This window comes from Belonocnema kinseyi, chromosome 3 (genome assembly GCF_010883055.1).
Source record: "Belonocnema kinseyi isolate 2016_QV_RU_SX_M_011 chromosome 3, B_treatae_v1, whole genome shotgun sequence".
NCBI classification, from domain to species: Eukaryota; Metazoa; Arthropoda; class Insecta; order Hymenoptera; family Cynipidae; genus Belonocnema; species Belonocnema kinseyi.
In genome coordinates, this window is record NC_046659.1 from 92680213 (window position 1) to 92701319 (window position 21107).

The following is a 21107-nucleotide window of genomic DNA, read 5'->3' on the forward strand; positions in this document are numbered from 1 at the left end:
TTATTTACAAAAAAAGTTCTCAGGTTCAAAAAAACATTCAGTGAACTGAAAAACTGTGGTCGGTAATATAGGTATTTAGCTGTGTCACATGCCCTTAAAGAGACAATTTAAAAAATATTTTAAAACATTGAATTCTTTTGAAATATTTTAGGTTATCTTTAAAGATTCCAAGACATTTTAAATAGATTTAAATGGTTTGAAAGAATTTTAAAGGATATTAAAGATTTTAGAGAATTAAAACCAAACTTAACGAATTTTCAAAAGCCTTAAAAAGTTTCAAGGGATTTCAAAAAATTTAAGAGGATTTGAAATATTTTTGGATATTCTAGAAGGTTCGAAGAAATTTTGAACAGAATTTACTCATGTGAAGGTATTGCAAAGGAATTAAACAGTTAAGGGTATTATTTAAATATCCAAAAAAATTCCAAAATCTTCAAATTAAGAGATTTTGAAAGATTCGAATGACCTAAAGGTTTTAAAAAAATTCTCATAGGGTCTTTAAGAACTAAGGGATTTTTAAGCTCTCAAAGCATTTCATTTTCCGAGATTTCAAAAACATTATCAAATTTCATGTAATTTTAATGAATTTTATAATACATTTAAACTCGGATATAAAGACCCCGGATATGTCCCTTCCGAGAACTGACGCAGCACGCATTTAAAAATATTTTATATATTTTAAATTGATTTCAGTATTTCAATGAAATTTCAAGGGATTAAACATATTTTAGAGTATGTTAAATTATCGTAATGCATTTTCAAATGCTTTAAAAAGTTTAAATGGATTTTAAAGGACTTTAAATATTTCAGGGGATTTTAAAAGATTCTAATTCATTTCAAGCTATTCTTAATTGATTTCAATAATGATTGAAAGGTATTTTAAAGGGCTTGAAATATTTCAGGGTATTTTAAAAGATGTCAAGGCATTTTAAGAGATTAAACAAACATTTCAAATATTTTGTGCAATTCATTTGGAATTCATCCTGAATTCTTATTATGTCTTCTGAATTCTCTTACATTTTTTTTAATTCTTTGGAGTTCTCTTAAATTTTTGTGAAACTCACCTTGAATTATTAAGAAATTTATCAATTTCTTGTGATTTTCCTTAAATTTCTGTGAATTATCTCCGATTTTATTGAAAGCAATTGGGTTTTTCGGATCTTTCAAAATTAATTTTGTTCCATACACACAGAAAAAGAATCATTATTCAAACCTAGAAAAATAATATAAAGTGTATAGGTTTGTTTGAAGCCAATCAGCCTTAAAAATAAGTACTTTTCTGTGAAAATCCATAAATACAGTAACTCTTCTTTTAAAATGTATCATTTAGACAAAATAACCGAGAGATTCTTTTAATAAGAAAAATTCCAAATTAAAAAATATATAAATTTTTGCACAATTGAAAAATAAGAAATGAAAATGAAGAAAATGTGCTCTGAATATCTTGAAAATGTTCTTAAATTTGATCAAACCGAAATATAGTGCCATTGAAAAGTTACGTGGAAAATCATACCGAGGGGTCAGGGTGACCCCCCCCCCCCCTAAAGTATGTAATTTAAATGAGGTGCTGTAAAGTGGGGTTAACATTTTTTTATTTTTTCTATAATATATTCTACATTAAAAACATTTAAAGATTAGAATTTCGATCCTTGAATATCAATGATCGAGGAAAATGAAGTATTACGGGAAAGTCAGGAAATTTTTAAACTAAAGTTTTACGTTTGATCTGTAAATTTTATAAAAATTCTGTTACGAAGGTTTACATTTTTTGATTAGTATTGACAGCCGTACTTTGTACCGTTGGCCATTTAATGAATTTAGATAGATTCTACAAGAACACTGATCGGAATACAAAACTTGCGTGCCATTCTTTGATCTCAGGGATAATTTCGATGAAGAATACCCTAGAGGGTAATGTCGATTGCGCGTGCTCACAATACTATGCGCAACTTCTACTAAACTTGAATGCATTCTCCATAACAATGTCAATGACAATGACACTCAGCGGATAACATAAAAGGATACTTATTTGCCTATTAACATTCTATAGCTTCAATTCTTCAAGAGGGAAAAGTAATTAGCAAATTTTTCACATTCTCTACTTAATATTTTGGTTTATTTCAAATTACCTTTATAAAAATAAAATAAATTTATATAATCTAATCAATAATATAATTGAAAAAATCTATTCTAAAATAAGTTGTAAGGGATTTAAACTACTTATTATAAAAAAATATTGTTGGAGACTTTTCTGAATTAATTTTATTCTAAGGCTAGGATATAACTTTAAGTTACACTGGAGCTTGGATTTAATACCCGTTTCAGACATGGCTTGCAGTAGGCTTGCATCTAAATCCAGACCATTCGAACGTAAACAGACAGGGTTCCGTGAACGATTTTTTTAGATTTAGAGGCATGACGCAACCTGATGCACCTAACGCTCTGAAAGGGCGACCCTTACACTTGACTGAGCAGCACCTCCTGCACTCCCCGCTTCAAGAAACCGCCCCGATAGCAATTCTTGGAACGCAGTAAATCCGGACTGATTATATTCAAGTTCCAGTGTAATCATATTTTTCTCTTTAAAATAAACTGGAAATTGATTTCAGGTTTCTATTCCATTGGCACAATATGGATTAAAAGTGGCAAAGAGTGCGACTATTCTTCATAAGATTCTGCGAGCCTTTCATATAATAGCTGATATCCTTATGTGCATTCACTTTACACTGGACCCATACATTTACGTCATTCTTCATTTGAGACGCCCACATTTCAGCTTGCTGAAACCATTCTGTCGTATTTGTCGGCCGCATAGGAGTCGCTCGAGTTCCTTCACAGGTAATTATTTGCTTAATTATTTTTTATTTATTACTATTTTTACAATTAATTTTTTCCTCCTTACTCTGATAAGGAACCGTACATAAATTACTTTTTTCTGAAATTTTGAACAACATACCCCCCTTTGTTAGGGTTGGTGAGTTTACCCCTCCCCCCATCCTCATATCTTACGTAATTTTTTCCGAATAATTAGTTTTCGTAAATTTATAAACAGATCATCCAGAAATTAGTTAAGGCGATTTTAAGGGAGCTGGGGTTCGCTAACATTTTACTGTTTCTTATGAATAAAAAATTTGATTCAACTTTTAACCACGTAGTTAAGTTTTGAAGTCAAAAAGACAAGCTTTCTACATGAAAGTTAAATTGTTAACCAATAATTCAATTTTCAACCAGAAAGATGCATTTTCAACTAAAACGATTAAACTTTGATGCAAATTGTAGCATTTTCAACAAAGAAGATTTATTTTATACCAAAAAACACGAATTTACAACAAAATGCATATATTTTTAACCTAAGAATTAAATTTTAAACAAAAAAGACTAATTTTCTACTAAATATTTGAATTTTTAAATTGAAAAAGATCAGTTTTTATCTAAAAAAGGAATAGTTAAATTTTCATTAGCAAGCAGACAAAAAGACGAGATATCGACAAAGTAGTTGAATTCTCATCTAAACTACAACTAAACTTCAACTAAACAGTTAAATTCTCGACCAAAAAGATTAAATATATTCCGAAAAGGACCAGTTTTTAACAAAATACATCAATTTACAACCAAATAGTTAAATTTTTAACTAAAAAATATAAATTTTCTATCAGAAATGAAATAGTTAAATTTTTAGTCATACAAATGAATTTACACCAAAATATGAATTATTTACAACAAAAAATGAATTTTAAATAAACACTTTATTTCCAACCAAACGGTCGAATTTTAAAATAAAAAAGATAAATTTTGTGCCTAAATTTAAATAGTTAAATTTTAGTTGAGAAAATTAATTTCCAAACAAAAATATGTATTTTCAACTAAAAATTTATTAGTAAGTAGTTCAAACAATATAGATTTAAATTTTAAATATGGGACTGTTGAATTCAATAAACATCACTAATTTTCAACAAATCAGTTGAATCCTTGAATGAAACAGATTTTTATTGAATTAAACAGTTGCATGTCTAGCGAAACAGATTAAAATTCTACAAAAAAAAACGAATTTCAACAAATTAAAAAAAAGATGAATTTTGAACGATGAGAATAAATTTTCGACCAAAAAAGACGAATGTTCAACAAAAGACTTGAATTTTTCCTCCATGTTAAGTTGTTTAACTTTTTTTGGCAGTGATTCGTAAAGTTGAAAATATCTTGCGATAGAAATGGATTTAACCACGTAACCCCCCCCCCCCCCCCCCCCATATAAGACAGCGTAGAAAAATCGTTGACCTCCCACCCAGTCAACCAACAGATTGTATGTAATGTATACATTGCCCCAAATAGGCACAATATAATTTGTTTTTCTGAATTATTCGATATTATAAATATCAGGGTGACTGCAGATGAGGTAAAATTTGAAAATCAGGGAATTTTGTTGCTCAGAAACTGTCAAAAATGAGCAGGGCTGCCACACAGTCACTTTTTTCTCGTAAATTACTTTCTGGTCCCATTTTTATGATAAAGTCACTATAGAAACTTTCTTAAATTAAAAGATCGCTTTCGTCGCATTTCTTTCAATGAATTAACCCATGGGTTAACTACTATTGAATTCAAATATATAACTATTTCTTAACTTTCTAAATTCTTTTGAAATATTTTAGAGTACTTTAAAATACTTAAAGAAATGTTTAGTAGATAAAATAGCTTTACCAGTAAAATAAGATCACTAATTTCCATTTTTTCAAGGTTTTTAAAAAAATTTTATTAACATTTATATTTTATATGTGTAATGTTACATTCTGCGTTAACCCCTCCATCTAGTCCACGAGTAGTTTTATGTTGTAGAAAAAGAATATTTAAAAAAAATTATTTATTTATTCAGGAACTACTGACCAACATTGCAGCAGTGCTGATTCGCCGACACCTATAACCGATGTCCCAACTACACCAGTCAGCGAAGAACATGAGCCTCAATTCGTTTCAGTAGCAGTTTGAAATCTTATACTTATTAAAGTCAAGATTAAATAATAATTTATCGCATATTTAGATAAGTATAATATTCTCTTTAGTTGCTTGGAAAAACTTTTAAATCAGTAAAATTATGAACTATCCAGAAGGTTCTTCATCAAAGAACACCAACCTTATAGTTAGGAATAGAGTAATTATAAATGTCTTACACATTTTACCCCTTATTATTTTTTTAACTTTTATATTTAGTGTATTTTTTGAAGCCTTACAAGTATAAACATGACATGTAGATTCTTGTTTTGTACCTATACCTTGGATTATTTTTAACTATAATTTTATGTACTTACATGTATCATTAACGTTTTGAGATTCTAAAATTAATATGATTTTTAATATTTCGAATCTGGAGAAACACATTTTTTTGTGAATTATAGCTTCAAAGAAAAATAATTTTTTAGGCTCTGTTTTATACAGGTCTTTATAAAGGAGATCGAAAAGTTTTGTGAGAAACATATTCCCTCCTGACCACTTTCCGTGACAATTCCCTGCATGAAAAGGGAGGTAAGTTTAAAAAGTGCTGGCACTAAAACATTGTACAGGGTGTCTACTAACCGGGAAATAAAATAAAACCGGGAAATAACTGGCAATACAAATTCGACTTGGGAATCAAATTTCTATAGTTTTTGAAATTATGAGTTTTTAAAGTTTTCAAGACAATAAATAAAATTTTTTAAGATTTATGGAAAATTTTTTTATGATTTTGTATTTTGACAAATTGTTGTTAAAAGAATATTTCAAAACAGTTCAAATGATTTTCAAAATTGTCAAAAAAGAATTCGGAAGATTTTAAGGCAATTTTTCTAATTATACAACATTTTTGTTAATTTTACGAAAAATATTAGCAAATTAAACGATATTTAAAATGTTTAGAAACTTATGAGAACAATTGGAACTAGTTTAAAAGATATTTAGAAGGTTTAAAATTTTTCGTAAAACCAAAAATAATTGAAAATATTTCTAAAAATTTTTAATAAAATGTAAGTGCTTGAAGATCTCGAAAAAATATTTCGGAACTTTTTTAAATTGTTGAAATGTTAAAAAAGAACTGGAAAAATTATAAATGTTTTTCTATTTTGAAAATATTGAGAAGAATTTAGATTTTAAATGCATCAATTTTGCAAATTTCAAAATTTTAAAAAACGTCTATTATGCTTAGGAGTTATTTAGAAGTTTTTAAAAGATTAAAAAAGAATTAAAAATTATTAGAAAATTGGTAACATTTAAATGTTTTTAAATAAAATTTAGATTTTTAAAGATATTAAACGAAAAATTAAGAAATAGTTTTTAATTTCGTTAGTTTTAGCGATTTATTACTGATCAATTATCTAAGAATTATTACAAAGAACCGTTACAGATACGTTGTTTAAATATCCAGTGAATTTGAGATTAATGATGTTATCAAGACGTGTAATTATAATTATATTGTCATAATAAAAGACTAAAAATATGTTTTTTGTGATTATTCTTCAATGATTAACCATTGATTAATCGCTTATACTCTTACGTTAAATTCATTTTAATCGTTCTTCTAGGAAAAGGAGGTTTGATATTTAAACCGGAACAAACAAAAAGTAACCGGGAATTTTGTCGTAAGAAAATTAGTAGACACTCGGATTAAAATCTGACGCAAAAACACGTGCAAGTTGTCCAATTGGCGGCAAGTCCATATTATTTCTAGAGATGTATATGAAAATAGTATTTCTATTCTTTAAGTTCAATTAATTATAAGTAAAATTTTGATTTAGATTAATTTCTCTAATACATTTTTTAATTGTAAACTAGATTTTGTATTGTAAATAATTTAATTATTTAAATGATATTAACATACGAAATTACCAAAATATCTTTTAAGTGTTTTCAATTTACTATTTGTGAGTCTCTATTATTACTATTATTATTACTATTTGTAATGACTGCCGTAGCTACTAACAAAATTGCTCGCAAAATTGTTCCTAGGGAAAGAAAAAATTAAGTTTTGAGATATATTGTAATAAACATTCCATTATTGAATAAAATTGAACAAAAAGCTCCGATCGCTTGTTTTCGCAAGTGAGAGTGATGTTCACATTTGGATAAATTTTTATTGGTTCTTATGGGTTTTACAGGCACCGTATGAATTAGATGAAAATAATTTAATACACCAAACTCTCGCCTAAATTCGTTAGAAACTTATGGAGTATGCAAATAAACACATTTAATTTGCAATTTAAAAATATTAAGGTAATTAAATGAGATAAAATGTAGCCGTTCCTTTAAATTGGACCAGATTGCACACAGCATACAAACTTTCATCAAGATCGGTTAAATAGTTTCGGACTTTAGTGGTGACAAACACCGTGACACCGGATTTATATATACAGATACATAATCTCGCAGCCGCTCTCGCCGTGCTTCCCTGAGAAACTGTACGAGCCAACAGTTCAAGCAAGGCTAAGAACGGGGTGACTGAAAGCGAGAGTTTGGTGTAGTAGAATAATCTAAGTTAGAGTTTTAAGTTTCACTCAAATCTGATGCTCCTTACAACTTAAAATATATAAAAACCTATTACTTCAAATTTAATTATAGAAGATTCGTCAATTAGTGTACCTGTTAAACTTTGTGAAGTAATATCGACTTCTGGTCAGTATAAATGTATCCATTTTTTATTAAGTGAGGAATAAAGTATCAAGATTATGCCAAGTTGTCAAATGAAAATGTATCTATGTATCCTAATATTATGTAAATTAACCAATTAACGTAATTTCAGAATTAAGAAATTATTAAGAATAATTTTCTCAACAAAAGTGTTTTAATATAAAGATTTGATTAGTTCAATATTTCTTATCTAAAATTTTAATCTTGAAAATTGTGTTCAGCTGTTGAAGACCAAAAGAGATATTTTTGAATAACATGTTCACTAGCAGTGCCTCTAGATTTTCGCATTATTTATTATGTATATCAACGACTGACAACAAATATTCACAAGCATATTTTAATCTATTATTTAAATGTATAAAATAATATTGAAAATGAAAGCTTTAGAAGTTTGATGGACGTCAATAAATTTAGGAAGCATAAGAAATAGTTTTTTTTTCTCAACATCAATTCCCAAAATTAGGCAATTAAAAACTCAGATTAATCTCATTATAGGTTTGTTTACAAAACGCCTCGGTTTGATTTGCGTTTATCTTATCAAATGCTATATTTAAGAAGTGGGTCAATTGCAATAAGCGATTGATTGGAACAGAACAGTTTTTGTTGAAGGAATATCAAAAATAAATTCAATAACTACAAAAAATACATATATAGTACAAATATATTTAGCCGATATGCACTTCGTTCATAGATACAAACATAGAATCATTGGAAATATAATTTATCGTCGCTTTGCTTACATAGGCTGAATAAAATTGTATACTATAATTTCTTATACATCTATAACGGTGTACAATGCATTTTTAAACACGGATTTTCCTTTCGCCAAGGTTTTAGAATTTAAAAATTTATTAACGGAACGATTCGAAAATTATGATGCTGAAAATATTGAAACTTAATTCACAAAAAAGAGAAGAGTTTCACTAAGAAAGATCCACTTAGGCAAATTCTCTACCTCTTATTTTTGGCACATCTTTATAGAATTTTAGGCTCAAGTTATTTCAGGTACTGCATTAAATAACTAGATTTAGTTATAAGATAAAAAGAATTAAGATTATGAATAATAATCTGATTATTAAGAATATTGTCTGACTTGAAGGCAGTAACAATCTCGACTATTTTTGTTTAAATCGTCAACATTAGAAGCTTCTCAAAAAGATGATTCTAGAATATTCAACAAGAAATATAAACATCGATGGATACAAATACGCAATATTTCAGACAATCTTTCAAAGCTTCAAAAGCTTTTAAATCCTCTTTATTAACAAATTTTCCTCTATTTTTGTACAAGATCGAACAAAAAAATCACAAATCAGATTCAGAGAATTTAAATAAAATCAGAAAAATTTTTTTCTGCAAAATTGGCATCCATTATTCGTTGGAAGAAATTTAGTTCAGTGTTAACGAACAATTGTGAAAAACCATAATTGCCAGAGAATGCTATAATTAAGATCTTCTCGGTTGCGGGCAGTGCGATACGAAGCCACAATTCTTTCCTTCACTCCGAATATCTCGCAGGAAAATAAATATCAACTAGTCTGATTCTAGGACTCGTTCCTAAATCTCAAAACTAGCATTATCTATTATAAAAATTAGAAGCTAATTTTCCAAACCGTGTGGCATATATAGATAGAAATGAGTCATAAAATAGGGGTAATTGTGAGCTACTTTCATTCAAAAGGAGCATATTAAAGTTAAGATCAGTTAAAAAATTGTGCACCGTGTCATATTATTTTCAATCGAAATTTTTATAAATATAAAGTTCTTTAAAAAAATTTTAAGTACTTAAAGCTTCAAAAGAATATTCGGTCAATTTTGAACTCTTACCCTTAAAAGAAACGATTGAGAATTTTGGCTGTTTGAAAAATATAACTTTGAAAAAAGCCAATGTATCGAAAAGCATCAATGGTTGTTTACTGAAACAGAAAGTGAGATTGAGACTAAGTTTAAGGTGAATTCTGCTAGTTTACGAAAATTCAACTCGATTTTAATGAGTTTTAAACAAATCAATTGAATTTAAGTAAATTTAGATCAATTTAGCTTCATTCAAATTGAATTTAATCAATTTAACTTCGATTTCCGAAGAATTCAACAAAATAAATTATAAAAAAATTCTAAGTGATATAATTCAGGACGTAATTCAACTATATTTAAGAAAATGCAAATAAATACAAAATAATTCATTAAAGACCAACGAAAATCAATTTAATTTAAATGAAGTGAGATAAATTGAACTAACTCAAGATAATTGTCGTACCAAAAAATTTTTAAAAATGTTGAAATTGAAAATCCTTATCTCTTATCACTTTAAAATTAAAAGTAAAAATAAGCGACGCAATATTTTAGTGGAAATTTAGGTACATGAGAAAATATTGGAATCCCAAAAATTTTGAATCTTTTCATAAATCGTTACAATTTGTAAAATTTTTCGGGAAAAATTCCTTTTGTCTTTAATTCTACATGAGTAGATTCTTAATTGAATTGAGTAGTACATATGAATCCTTTTCCGAAAAACCGAAACCGTTTCAACGATATTTCTTTTTGCGGATAAAATTCACAGACCGAATTCATTTAAATTTGGGCAGGCTGATCAGCATCGTTTTAGGGCAAAATATGTTGTTTTGAGGAATTTTAGGTGACACCTATTTTACCGATCAGACCAAGACAAATTTTTGACTAAGTTATGAGTATTAGAAATTTTTAAGTTGGTGACGCAGTTTATAATAAAATTGATGAAATGGATTTTTAAAGGGTTTTGTAATAATATGGTTTAATGGTACATGTATCTCGTAAGAGATTGTATGTATTGTGCGTGCAGCTTAAAGAAGAGAAAGTTTGATTTCTTTTCATGAAAAATGAAAATTCACATTAAAGAACACAGTTGCTCCGTTTGCAAAATCATAAAAAATCGTCATTCCTCTTCTCAATTTTGATTTTTTCCCGCCATTTCCCCTAATATATTAATAAAGTTAGCTATAATTGAAGCAGTCAAAGAGTTTGAACTAATGTTGGCGGTGCCATATATTTTTTCACACAATATTGATTAAACATTTATTTAACTACAAAACAATTGCTTCAATCGCTCAAACTTTATTCATATTGTGTCAAAATCTGAAACAACTTTGCTCTTTTAATCTTTTTTCTATTTTATGTTGGTATTCAAAAATTGCTAATTTTCTTTGATTTTTTATTAAAATAAATCCAATTTTGTTTCCTCCGAGATGCGGCCGTAAAATAATCTCTTATGTAATATGCGTATTACATTAGTATTAACTTAAAAACAATCAAGAAGTAATAAAACTATGGTCTTTTTTAAATTGAGGTTTAATATTGAAAAATACCGCGGCCATTCTTTTCCGTTTTGAATTGGTTTAAATTTCTAAACGATTGCTGAAGAAAACGAAAAGATCTACCAGAATCAAGAATCAAAAGTCAAATATCTATATTGGTTTAGATACTACGATACTTTAAAAAAATGTCCGAATTTTTTGTTATAAACTAAGTCACCAACTTTAAAAGCTCTAATACTCATAAATTAGTCCAACAATATTTGTTGTAATCAGTGACATAAGCGTAGTGTAAAATATAAAAAATAAACTTATCTTGTTCCGAAACGTTTCTGTTACCCTGCTACATGAAAAATATTAGGATTGCATCAGGATGCAAATTTAAGAGTGGTTTAAAAATTATCCTCACTCATATTAAAATTTAAAAATATCTTAACTATTTTATTTGCGTTTCACGACAACGCATTTTTTCTATACCGTTATTAAAAAATGGTAACCGTTACGGTAAAATCTTGAATGTCCTTTATTTTATTGAAATTTTGACTAGCTGATAGTAGAATTCAAAGTTGGCTAACACACGAAAGAATTCGCTACATGAACGTCTATTTGGACTAGGCAGAAGATTTTACTATAACAGCCAAACTTCTGAATACACGTTTTGGAAAATTAGCTTCAAATTTGAGATTTGCAACCTCCTCACTTGCTTTCTTTTTCTCCAAAAAAGAAGTTCGCAAGAGATCTCACTTCCAGTGTAGATCCCAAGCCCAAACCATTTAGCAAAGTTTTCCTCACTTTTTTCCCTTCCTTTCCTAAGCACCCTGTCGCGGACAAGTTGAACTTGACTGGAAGAAAATCGCTTCCTTCAAACGGCAAAGTGTTTTCCATTGGCTCGAGAAGGAAATTCAAGAATCCCAAGGAGGATTTTCCAAGAGGCTTTTCCTTTTGTCAAAGGACATGGCTCGATTTGCTCGGCGTGTCATGCCGGCGTTCGTGGATTATATTCCGGACTCGAAGCCGGTTCGAGGAGTATCAAACTTTCCAGAGCAGCAGGTGATTTGTGGAGTCTTCCCGACCAGCCTGGAGCTCTGCGGAAGCCTGAGGTCCCCGGAAATCCTCATAGCCATCACCACCGGAAATTACAAGAATTTTCCCATGATTAATATTGTTTTGCTGGACTTTGGCGGTGTCAAAGGTGTAACGATTCATTTTGGGACGAGGGTCAGATTTCGGAGGTGTCGTCATTTCCACACATGTTATGAATCGCACGTGACCAGTGTGTCCATGAGGAGCACCTGAAACAGGAAATCAATCTATTAGCCTATTAATTCTGAGTAGTTTCATTGAAAATTTAAATTCATCAAAATATTCATGGTAGCGAAACGCTGCATAATGGGGTAAACAAAGTTTATGTGGACAAATAGATTTGTAGCCTAGAATATTCATTTAATTTATACCTTTTTTTTAATAAAAGATATTAAAATTGTTGTAAAGGTTTGTGTATTGGGATGTTTGGAAAAATTATTTTATTTTACATGTGCGTGCAAAGTGGCTTATTGCACGCTTGTTTAGCGTTCGATAAGTGCCATATTACTTATGGTTTCTATTATCGCACGCCAGTAATCATTATTTCACGCCTTCCCTCCTACATAAATAAGCCACTTTACACATACATGTAAAATAAAATAGTATGAGCAACAAGTGTGGTTTGGCAATTGCACCCTCGTGAGGCTGAATGCACTCGTGGGCAATTGAAAACTTACCACACTTTTTGCTCAATATACTATTGTTTAATGCAAAATTTACATTATTTAAGAAGTTTGAAGTCATTTGTTTGAATTTTTAGTACAAATTTAGATACGTTTGAAACATTGGATTTTTCAAAAAAGAAGAAAAATTTAACTGTACATCAAACCAACCGGTTTCATTTCCTTCAATTATTACAATTTTTAAAATCAAAAGAATTTTTTTTTTAAAAAGTGGATAAAAGAGTCACTTTGAATCTTCGGAATTTAACTTGTGCAAATATTCAAATTAATTGAATTTCAAAGATTCGTCTTGACTTTTAGATTAATTTCTTTACAAAAAAAAGAAGTTATCTTGATTTAAAAAAATTTACTAGATTACTTTTATCTATAATAATTTACTATTTAAAAATAAGTTCTAATTATATTATTGCAATGTTGACAGGGAAAATTAATAATGTACGTGGATTTTTTATTATTACTAGATAATGAATGAAATCCGACCAAAAAACCTACGTGTGAAAAAACTCTTCCATGTACTTACATGAATTTTAACATTTCAAATAAAATAGAAAATTTATGAATAGAACTGTTTTTTAATAAAAGGAATCCGTTGAATAATTTAGTTTGATGAATAATTGTGTTTGATAAGAAAAATAAATTTATATTTTAGAGGAATAACAGACATTTGGCGGGCCTGTAATACAATTTATTATTATTATTATTGGTATGTTGCTATACTTAAATTTATTATTTGAAGACAATAATAGAACTGCTAGTTATCTTTTTACATTCGTCTAAAGTATTAATTAGTTTTTCTTATCAAACGAAATAAAATTATTAATCAAACTAACTCATAGAAATAACTCCTTTGATTAAAAAACACTCCTATTTATAAATTTTCCGCTCCTCGTACTTAGCATGTTTTTTTTTCATGTCACAACTTTGATTACCTTTCATAAAAATGAATAAAAGATAAAAATTCATACAGTTACTCGGTGGAGTTTTTTTTTCACACGTAGTGTTTCTGTTGGGGGTTCCTCAACTTAGGATTTAATAACAAATTTACAAGTTACAAATTACTTTTGATGGAAATGCGGTAATTTTGCCAAATAATTAGAAGCTGAATTTCCTCAAATTGCTTTAAAAAATTTCCTATTCCACTAAAAACTTATAATTTTTTTCGAAATTTCCCCTGTTCAAGTCAGAATTGTAATTCTCTTCAAGATTTTCCGTTCAAAAGGAAAATTATAATTTTTTGCGTGGATTTCTTCTTTAAAGCGAGAATTGTAACTTTTTTTTGAAAATTCCTTGTTCTAGATATGAATTATAATTTTTTTTCAAACGACCTAATCCAATTTAAAATTACATATAATTTCCTCCGAAAATGTCTTGTTTCAACGGAAAATGATCATTCGTTTCGGACGGTTCGAGGTCAGAATTATAATTCTTTTAGAAAATTCCTTGTTGAAGATCTGAATTATTATTTCTTTACGAAAAGTCTCTGATTCAATTTAAAATTGCATATTTTTGAAAATATCTTGTTGCAAGTTAGAATTATAATTCTTTGGAGTCTTCTAAAGACTCTTGTCTTTAAAGGCAACATTATACTCGATGTTAGGCAAACATTTAATTTGAATGACTGTGAAGATTAAAAAAACTCACTAACAAGTAAAATTGAGTTTTTAATTTCTTAAATTTCGCTATTTAAAAATGGGGAAACATTTAACTGTAATAAAAATGTTTTACTGTCTCTAATTTCGCTATTGGAAAGCTATTAATATGCTTTAAATAAATTTTAAAGTTTAAAAATCGACTTGGAAGAATTTAAATTTACTTTCAAAAGTTTCTTTGGTTTAATTACTAGTTCCTGCTACTAAAATTGATATTGAAACACTGTCTTATATTTTAAAATTAAAAAATCAACTCTTTTAATTAAAAACAATTGCCAAAGTCAGATCAAGTATTGAAAAAATTTATTCACATCATTTCTTATTTTCTTTGTGGGTACTTTCATTACATTTAAATTAGCGGAGGAAAAACCCCATATAAAATATTTTCTTAAGAATTTAAGCCAATTTTATACTCAGAGAAAAAAATTGAAATGAATTAAAAAAAATGTGAGTTTTATAAACAATTTAAATTGAAGTTCTTTAAAAAAACACATTTAAACTCTCCCGCTTTTTTCTGCGGCCAATGCGCAGGCGCAAAACGTCACGTGATTATCTCAATTTCAACTTTATTATTTTAGGTTTTCTGTGGATTAGGACAGTTAATAAGGAAACTTATCATGACATTTTTAAAATATACACATCTTTACTTCTTAATTCACGAGTTTGAAGTTAAAACAACGCACAAAAATAAAATAAACGCAAATTCGAAATATTGGCAAGTCGCCCGGCGTGTATGTCTTTCAGTTTCATTCTCAAACCGAAATCGTTTCGTCGTGGCCTACGATTTTCATTCATAAAGTGTAAATTTACATTGCGTTTCGTCAAAATTAGATCGGAAATAGATGCTAAATTCTAAAACAGTGACGATTTTCTAAAAATTTCGGAAAACTAAAGCGTATTTTGTCGGTTACATATTGGAGAGAATTCGCTGCTCGTTTCATTCCAATGGCGCCGTGTAGCACGTGCCATTCTTTGTTTACATTTTGTTGTAGTTTATTAATCCGACAAATTATATGTTAAAAGAAGTGAAATTCATGGGCGGGTTGACTGTGAAGGATATTTTGCTGCCTCTCGCATGTTCTCTTACAATAAACATTTTGAAACTATTCAGAAAAAGCGTGTTTGTCGAGGAGTTTGTCGGGCGGGAAAGCAGCTGATTATTCGTCCGTGGACTGTTATTACTTCGCAATAAATATATCGGTTTTGGACTTCAAGGCATCAAGCTTGGTAAGTGAGAATAAGAATTGTATGGGTTAAAAATAATGCGGGCAAAACTTCGCAGTTGGCCGAAAGCTAGGTTAGGTTGCAAACTTGTTAAAATTTTACGCCTTTTAGATAGTTTTTGTCCTGGAAAATAATTGGTTTTCTAAGTGTAAACTTCAATTCATTTGGGTAAACAATATTAATTCAAATCTGAATTTCATTTCGTCTATTTTTTAAAGATTTAAAATTGTCTTTACATATTAAAAATGGTTCAAACTTAAACTGCACCTGTGTATTTCACTTGTTATTTATTGTATAACTTAAATTGTTGTGGAATAGTGATTTTTATTTATTTAGATATTCCCGATTGTAACTATATCTGAAAGGGAGTTTCTTATTACCGATGCTCTTTTGTTAAGCTAGAAAGTAGTGAAAATTATATTTACAAAAAGTACATTCACTAAAATCTTCGAATTCTAGAAACGAGTTTATAGTTCATATTGGGTTAATTTTATTTGATAAATTACATACTTTAAAATTGATATGTAAAATTTAAATTCAGTGTATTTAGAGCTGGGACGACTGCTCAGCTCGAAGAAAACGACTCCAAGCATGTAAAATATTGTTTAAACTAAAAAAGTATAATTTAACCAAATCCTTTTTTAGGATATGCAAAATTATGATATTAAATTGAAAAACAAAATATTAATGTAAGGAAATAGGTAACTGAAATTCTAGTGAAATGAATATTAAAAAATATTCAAATAAATTTACAGTAAATGTTATAAATTAATTTGGTCAATATAATATTTTGAACAGATTTTCGTAAAATAGCATACCAAGATTCCTTGATATTTAAAGTTTTTAATATTATTATTATTCCTCTTTATTAAAATCCTCTAGATTTCTGAGCACCGGGAACCTGCCGGGAATTTGTTTGAAACCCGGGAAGGGCCGCAGTGCGCGAGTACTTAGTCGAGTATATTGCGCAAGATTATGCGTTCCAATAAGGAACCGTTCCAATAAGGCCCTGACTGTTTACTTTTCGAGGGTACCTATTTAGTAACAAGGCTAGTGCGAGTTAAACCCCGCAATTGTAATTATATTGGACTTGGAGTGTATATTATTATTATACATTTAAACCATTTCCCTTTCGGGGTAAGCTTGACACGCTCGGTGAGGAAGGGAGTAATGTGGGGAATGGGGTATACATTTTTAGATCGATCTGGAATTTCCGTGCTACTTATTTAAGTAGCACGTTCACGCCTCAACACTGCATCGACCCAGGTTGCTGATCAATTTCTCTAGCAATTATTCCAAGTCATTATATATTTAAAAATGTAAGGCATGCATTGATGGATCGTTCAAATACTAAAGTTCCTTTTCTATTTGAGAAGGAAAACTTTCTATTTACATATTTAACATACTAATTACATAGGTAGCTCAAATTTATAAATGAATGATTAATAATAGTTGGGATAATAATCTTAGAATATAGGAGTGCTCTAAATGCTTTGAAAATAAATTGAAAACCGGCCTTTCCAGAAAAACTGATTTGAAGATGGAGAGTGCCGTAACATATTACATATATATTTTATCTTCAAGTCTAAAATTGACCCACTTCCGGTCGTCTCATGTCAAGGACATATAAGTTTTTTAACACATAGTTCACAGACTGAAGTAGGATTTCCTATCGACAATCCAAAATATATCCTTTAGATCCTCGCTCACAAAAACGCGAATATCTCTGAAAGTACGATCGAAAAAATGGGCCCTTTTTGCGGAACTTCACAATTTATATTTTGAAATAACTTCATTTCCTTCCTTTGGGCAGGATTTTTACTTTGGTTAATTAAATCACAGAACGCACAATATGTTCCCTATTGCCCTTTTTCTTAAAGAACTACTCATTTTTCCTCTGTTTTCAAGGAAATGGGTTTTTCCCCTTAAATCAGAACTAAAATAAATTTCTTATTACGAAAAGTCTATTATATTTTTGGTTCGGAATTCATCCGTTTTGGTTTAGAATTTAATAATTTGGTTGGAAATGAATTATTTTTAATTGGAAAGTCTACAATTACATTTTTATTTCAGAATTTATCTATTGCAGTTAAGAACTCGACTATTTGTTTAAAAATATTATTTTGATAAAAATCTAACTATTTTGTTCAAAATTAATCTTTTTGGTCGAAAATTCAACTGTTTTGCTGAAAATTCATCTTTTTGGATAGAAAATTTTCTTCTTGTGTTAAAAATTCATCTTTTGTAGAAAAGTCATCTTCTTTTGATCGAAAGTTAATTCTTTTGATTTGGAAAATTTAATATATATTTGTTTCAGAATAAATCTATTTTGGTTAAAAAATGCTCTATTTGGTTAAATATTTAATTATTTTGTTGAAAGTTGAACTATTTGGTTACAAATTTAATTATTTTTTGAAAATTCAACAATGTTCTTAAAAATTAATCTTCATTCGTTGAGTATTCAACTGTTCTGTTGAACATTTCTTGTTTTAGGCAGAAAATTCATCTTCTGATAGAAAAGCCATATTTTTTTCGGTACAAAATGTATCTCTCTTGTTTGAAAACTCAACTGTCTTCTGAGTTAAAAATGAAAATCTTTGTTAAGATTTCGTCTCTTTTGCTTAGATGTTCAACTATTTGCTTTAAAATTCATCTTTCTTGGTAGAAAGTTAACTTTTTTACGTGAAAATTCATCTTTTCAGGTTTGAAAGTGAAATGGTGTCTAAAACATTTGATTTACTATTATTAATCAAAAGAATTTATTTTCTTGTGAAATCATCTATTTTCCCTCTTTAGAGAATTTTGGACTATGAAATCTAAAATCTTATAAACACTTAAAAGTCAACAGGAAAAATTTAATTTTTGACAGAGAAAATCGGGAAATAACCTCTTATTTTTTTGATTTTTTTATACCCCTATGCCGGAAGGTTTTCCTTTAATCCGATTTTCCTCTGGAATTGCTCAAATTAAAGCTTTTGGCATTAAAATTGCGATAAACAATATAATTTGGTATGTTATATTCTTCTTTTCTTTATATCAGTGGTTAAAAACAAGGAAAATCAGGTAATTTCGTTGTTCAGACTCCTACGCTCGAAGCTTTTTTTTAGTAGAATTTTCCTAGTCCGATTTTCCTCGGGGATGGCAAAAATTGAAGCCTTGACCTATAGAATTGAGATTAAAGATAAAGTCTGCTATTTTAGATACTCATTTTTTTATATCAGAGGTTAAACTATATAAGAAAATGAGGAATTTAAAAACCTTAAGATCTGCACGACAGAAGGTTTCAGAGTAAAAGTGGTCCCTACCAAGTGAGCACAAAAATTTGGCGATGTCTTTACGACATCGTTACGACATCTTTACGACAACTTTACGACATTCTATGTCCATGTCGTTTCGGTGTCTTTGCGATATCGTAAAGACATCGTCGAATCATACGACTTATTTACGATATCGTATAGACCCGCGCTTGTAAATAGTTTTTCAAATCCCTCCTGTTTCTAACCATGTCAGGCACGAATGTTCCAAGCTGACACAAAAACCAGGTTGTATTTAAATTTTAAATCGAAAAATCACACTGTGACTGATAATTAAACTTCCTTGTTTAATCGTCAATTGGATATTCACCAACTTTGTGTTTCATTTCTAGCTCAGGAGGTCTTTTCTTGGTTCGCGAAATGAGAATAAAATAAATGAGATTAAAATAAATGAAATTTAAAGTCGTGGAAAAATCAGATTTGATTTTAATTAAAACCAAGAAAGGAACGGGAAACCTGTGTATCGAAGGAAGACGTGTCTGTATGTTATTTTTAAAATTGTAGTTGATTTTCACTTCGATGCTCAGAAAATCCATATTCTTTAAATTTATACTTGCATATTTTATTTAATATTCCCTGGAGTTTTATTATAATCTGAAATATTTCTTTCTCAGGTTTTAAACTTTTTTACATTTACATACTCGAGTTTTAATTTAAATTCGAAATTTTCTTCATTAAAATTTAAATCATCTTAGAGTTTGTAATTCAAAGAGGAAAAGTGACGTAAAGGCTTTGTTTATAGATTAGGATGTTTTCTTTTTAGCGTACGCCGTTTTACTTTGATTAAGTCAGTCGCAAAATCTGATGCATGTGTGTTTTTGTATGATGTAGTTGCAGATTTTGCCTGACACGAGTAAAGGTTTATAAAATACACTTATTTTACAGTATTTTTCAGTATTTATATGAATAATAAGCACTGTTTTTAATCAATGAAATTTAGTAATCAGGTTTCTGCATAAATTATCTTTTAAAATTAATTTTGTTGTACATTGTAAAAAAACGGCCTAGGATTTCAGGTTTTTATTCATTTTTGTGTGTGAATGAAAAATGACCTAACTTGGCTTTCAAGCTTCGGTGTCGGATGTGTCCTCGGACGTATCCAAAGATATTATAAATGTAGATGCAGTACGCGGCGTCAGAGTGGGGGAACTATATATATAGGACATCACATATTCTGCCCTATCGAGGTGCTGCCCTCACCGTACTACGAAGCCGAATTCTTGTTTTCCCATTCTTTGTAAAGTATGACGGTAAAGCAGTAATAGAAAGATTTTTTGAGGTTAGAAAAGTTTGACATGTATCACTCAATTTTTTCAGATCTGAAGCTTGGGCCAGGTTTTCTGGACATAGCATTTTTAAAAAATTGTAAGAAAAGTTTTCTCGAAAAATACAATTTTTTAATTAAAAAAAAAGAATCTAGAAAGAAGTTTCGAGATAAACCAGTGGTAAAAAATTTGTACTTGATATTTTTTTTCATTAATTTTTTTATTGAAATAATCAAATATTTACACCAAAGAAAAAAATGTTCTATTGTTTAAAGTTTTTGTGAATTATTGTTTGAATTTAAAATAACAAGAATTAAAAAGAAAACATATTTCTGGATAACATATTTTAGTTGAAAATATACATGGTATTTTTTTAAATTACAAAAAACCTCCGAAAAACGAATTGTTAATTTAAAAAATTAAAAAGGAATTTTGAGATAAATTAGTGCTGATTTAAATCCTGCAACATTTGTTTGGAAAATGTTTTCATCTTTTAGGAAAATTTAGAGAGAATTTTTCTTCCGTTTAAGGCACAAGTGTTTTTACATGAATTTTTCTGTACATTTTTTGTAGAATTATTTTAATTTTAAATTTAAACAATAACTTTTTAAGACTAAATGTTAAACAAAAATTTATTCGATAAAATATTTTATTATCGTAATTTTAATGAATAAATAATATTGATTAAGAAACAATTTTATATAGGGAATTTTATTATTTGAAAATTTTCAAATTCGGTAATATTATAAACCGTTCGGGAACTTGATTTTTTTCATGTATTTGAGGCGTCCCTGTAAAAGTACAGAAAATCGCTGCAATTATAATTTCGGCACCTGAATCTTATCGATGTTTTCCCTTGGCGCGGATCCAGAGAATTGCCCGGAGGGGGCATCACAAAATTGTGTACACATGTTGTGTTTATACATATATATGTACCATTTAAGGTAAGTCAAAA

The 21107-nt window shown here is 28.9% G+C and overlaps 2 protein-coding genes across 11 annotated transcripts in view; one reads left to right on the forward strand and one right to left on the reverse strand.

Moving 5' to 3' along the window:
* LOC117168746 (prostaglandin E2 receptor EP3 subtype) overlaps positions 1-7769 on the forward strand; it is a 77388-nt gene extending 69619 nt beyond the window's left edge. For 3 of the 4 annotated variants that reach the window (XM_033354488.1, XM_033354486.1, XM_033354487.1), the window contains exons 5-6: positions 2610-2838; positions 4868-5699. In XM_033354488.1, the coding sequence (XP_033210379.1) occupies positions 2610-2838; positions 4868-4980 (342 nt within the window). In that variant the 3' untranslated portion in view covers positions 4981-5699. Of the gene's footprint in view, positions 1-2609; positions 2839-4867; positions 5700-6545 lie in introns of those variants that run through there. The other variant, XR_004466547.1, reaches the window with a different exon arrangement.
* Positions 7770-11433: 3664 nt separating this feature from the next.
* The window catches only part of LOC117170182 (rho guanine nucleotide exchange factor 17), a 106569-nt gene continuing 96895 nt past the window's right edge, over positions 11434-21107 (reverse strand). For all 7 annotated transcript variants that reach the window (XM_033356765.1, XM_033356771.1, XM_033356768.1 and 4 more), the window contains one exon: positions 11434-12226. In XM_033356765.1, coding sequence (XP_033212656.1) covers positions 11964-12226 — 263 coding nt within the window. In that variant the 3' untranslated portion in view covers positions 11434-11963. The remainder of the gene's footprint in view (positions 12227-21107) is intronic.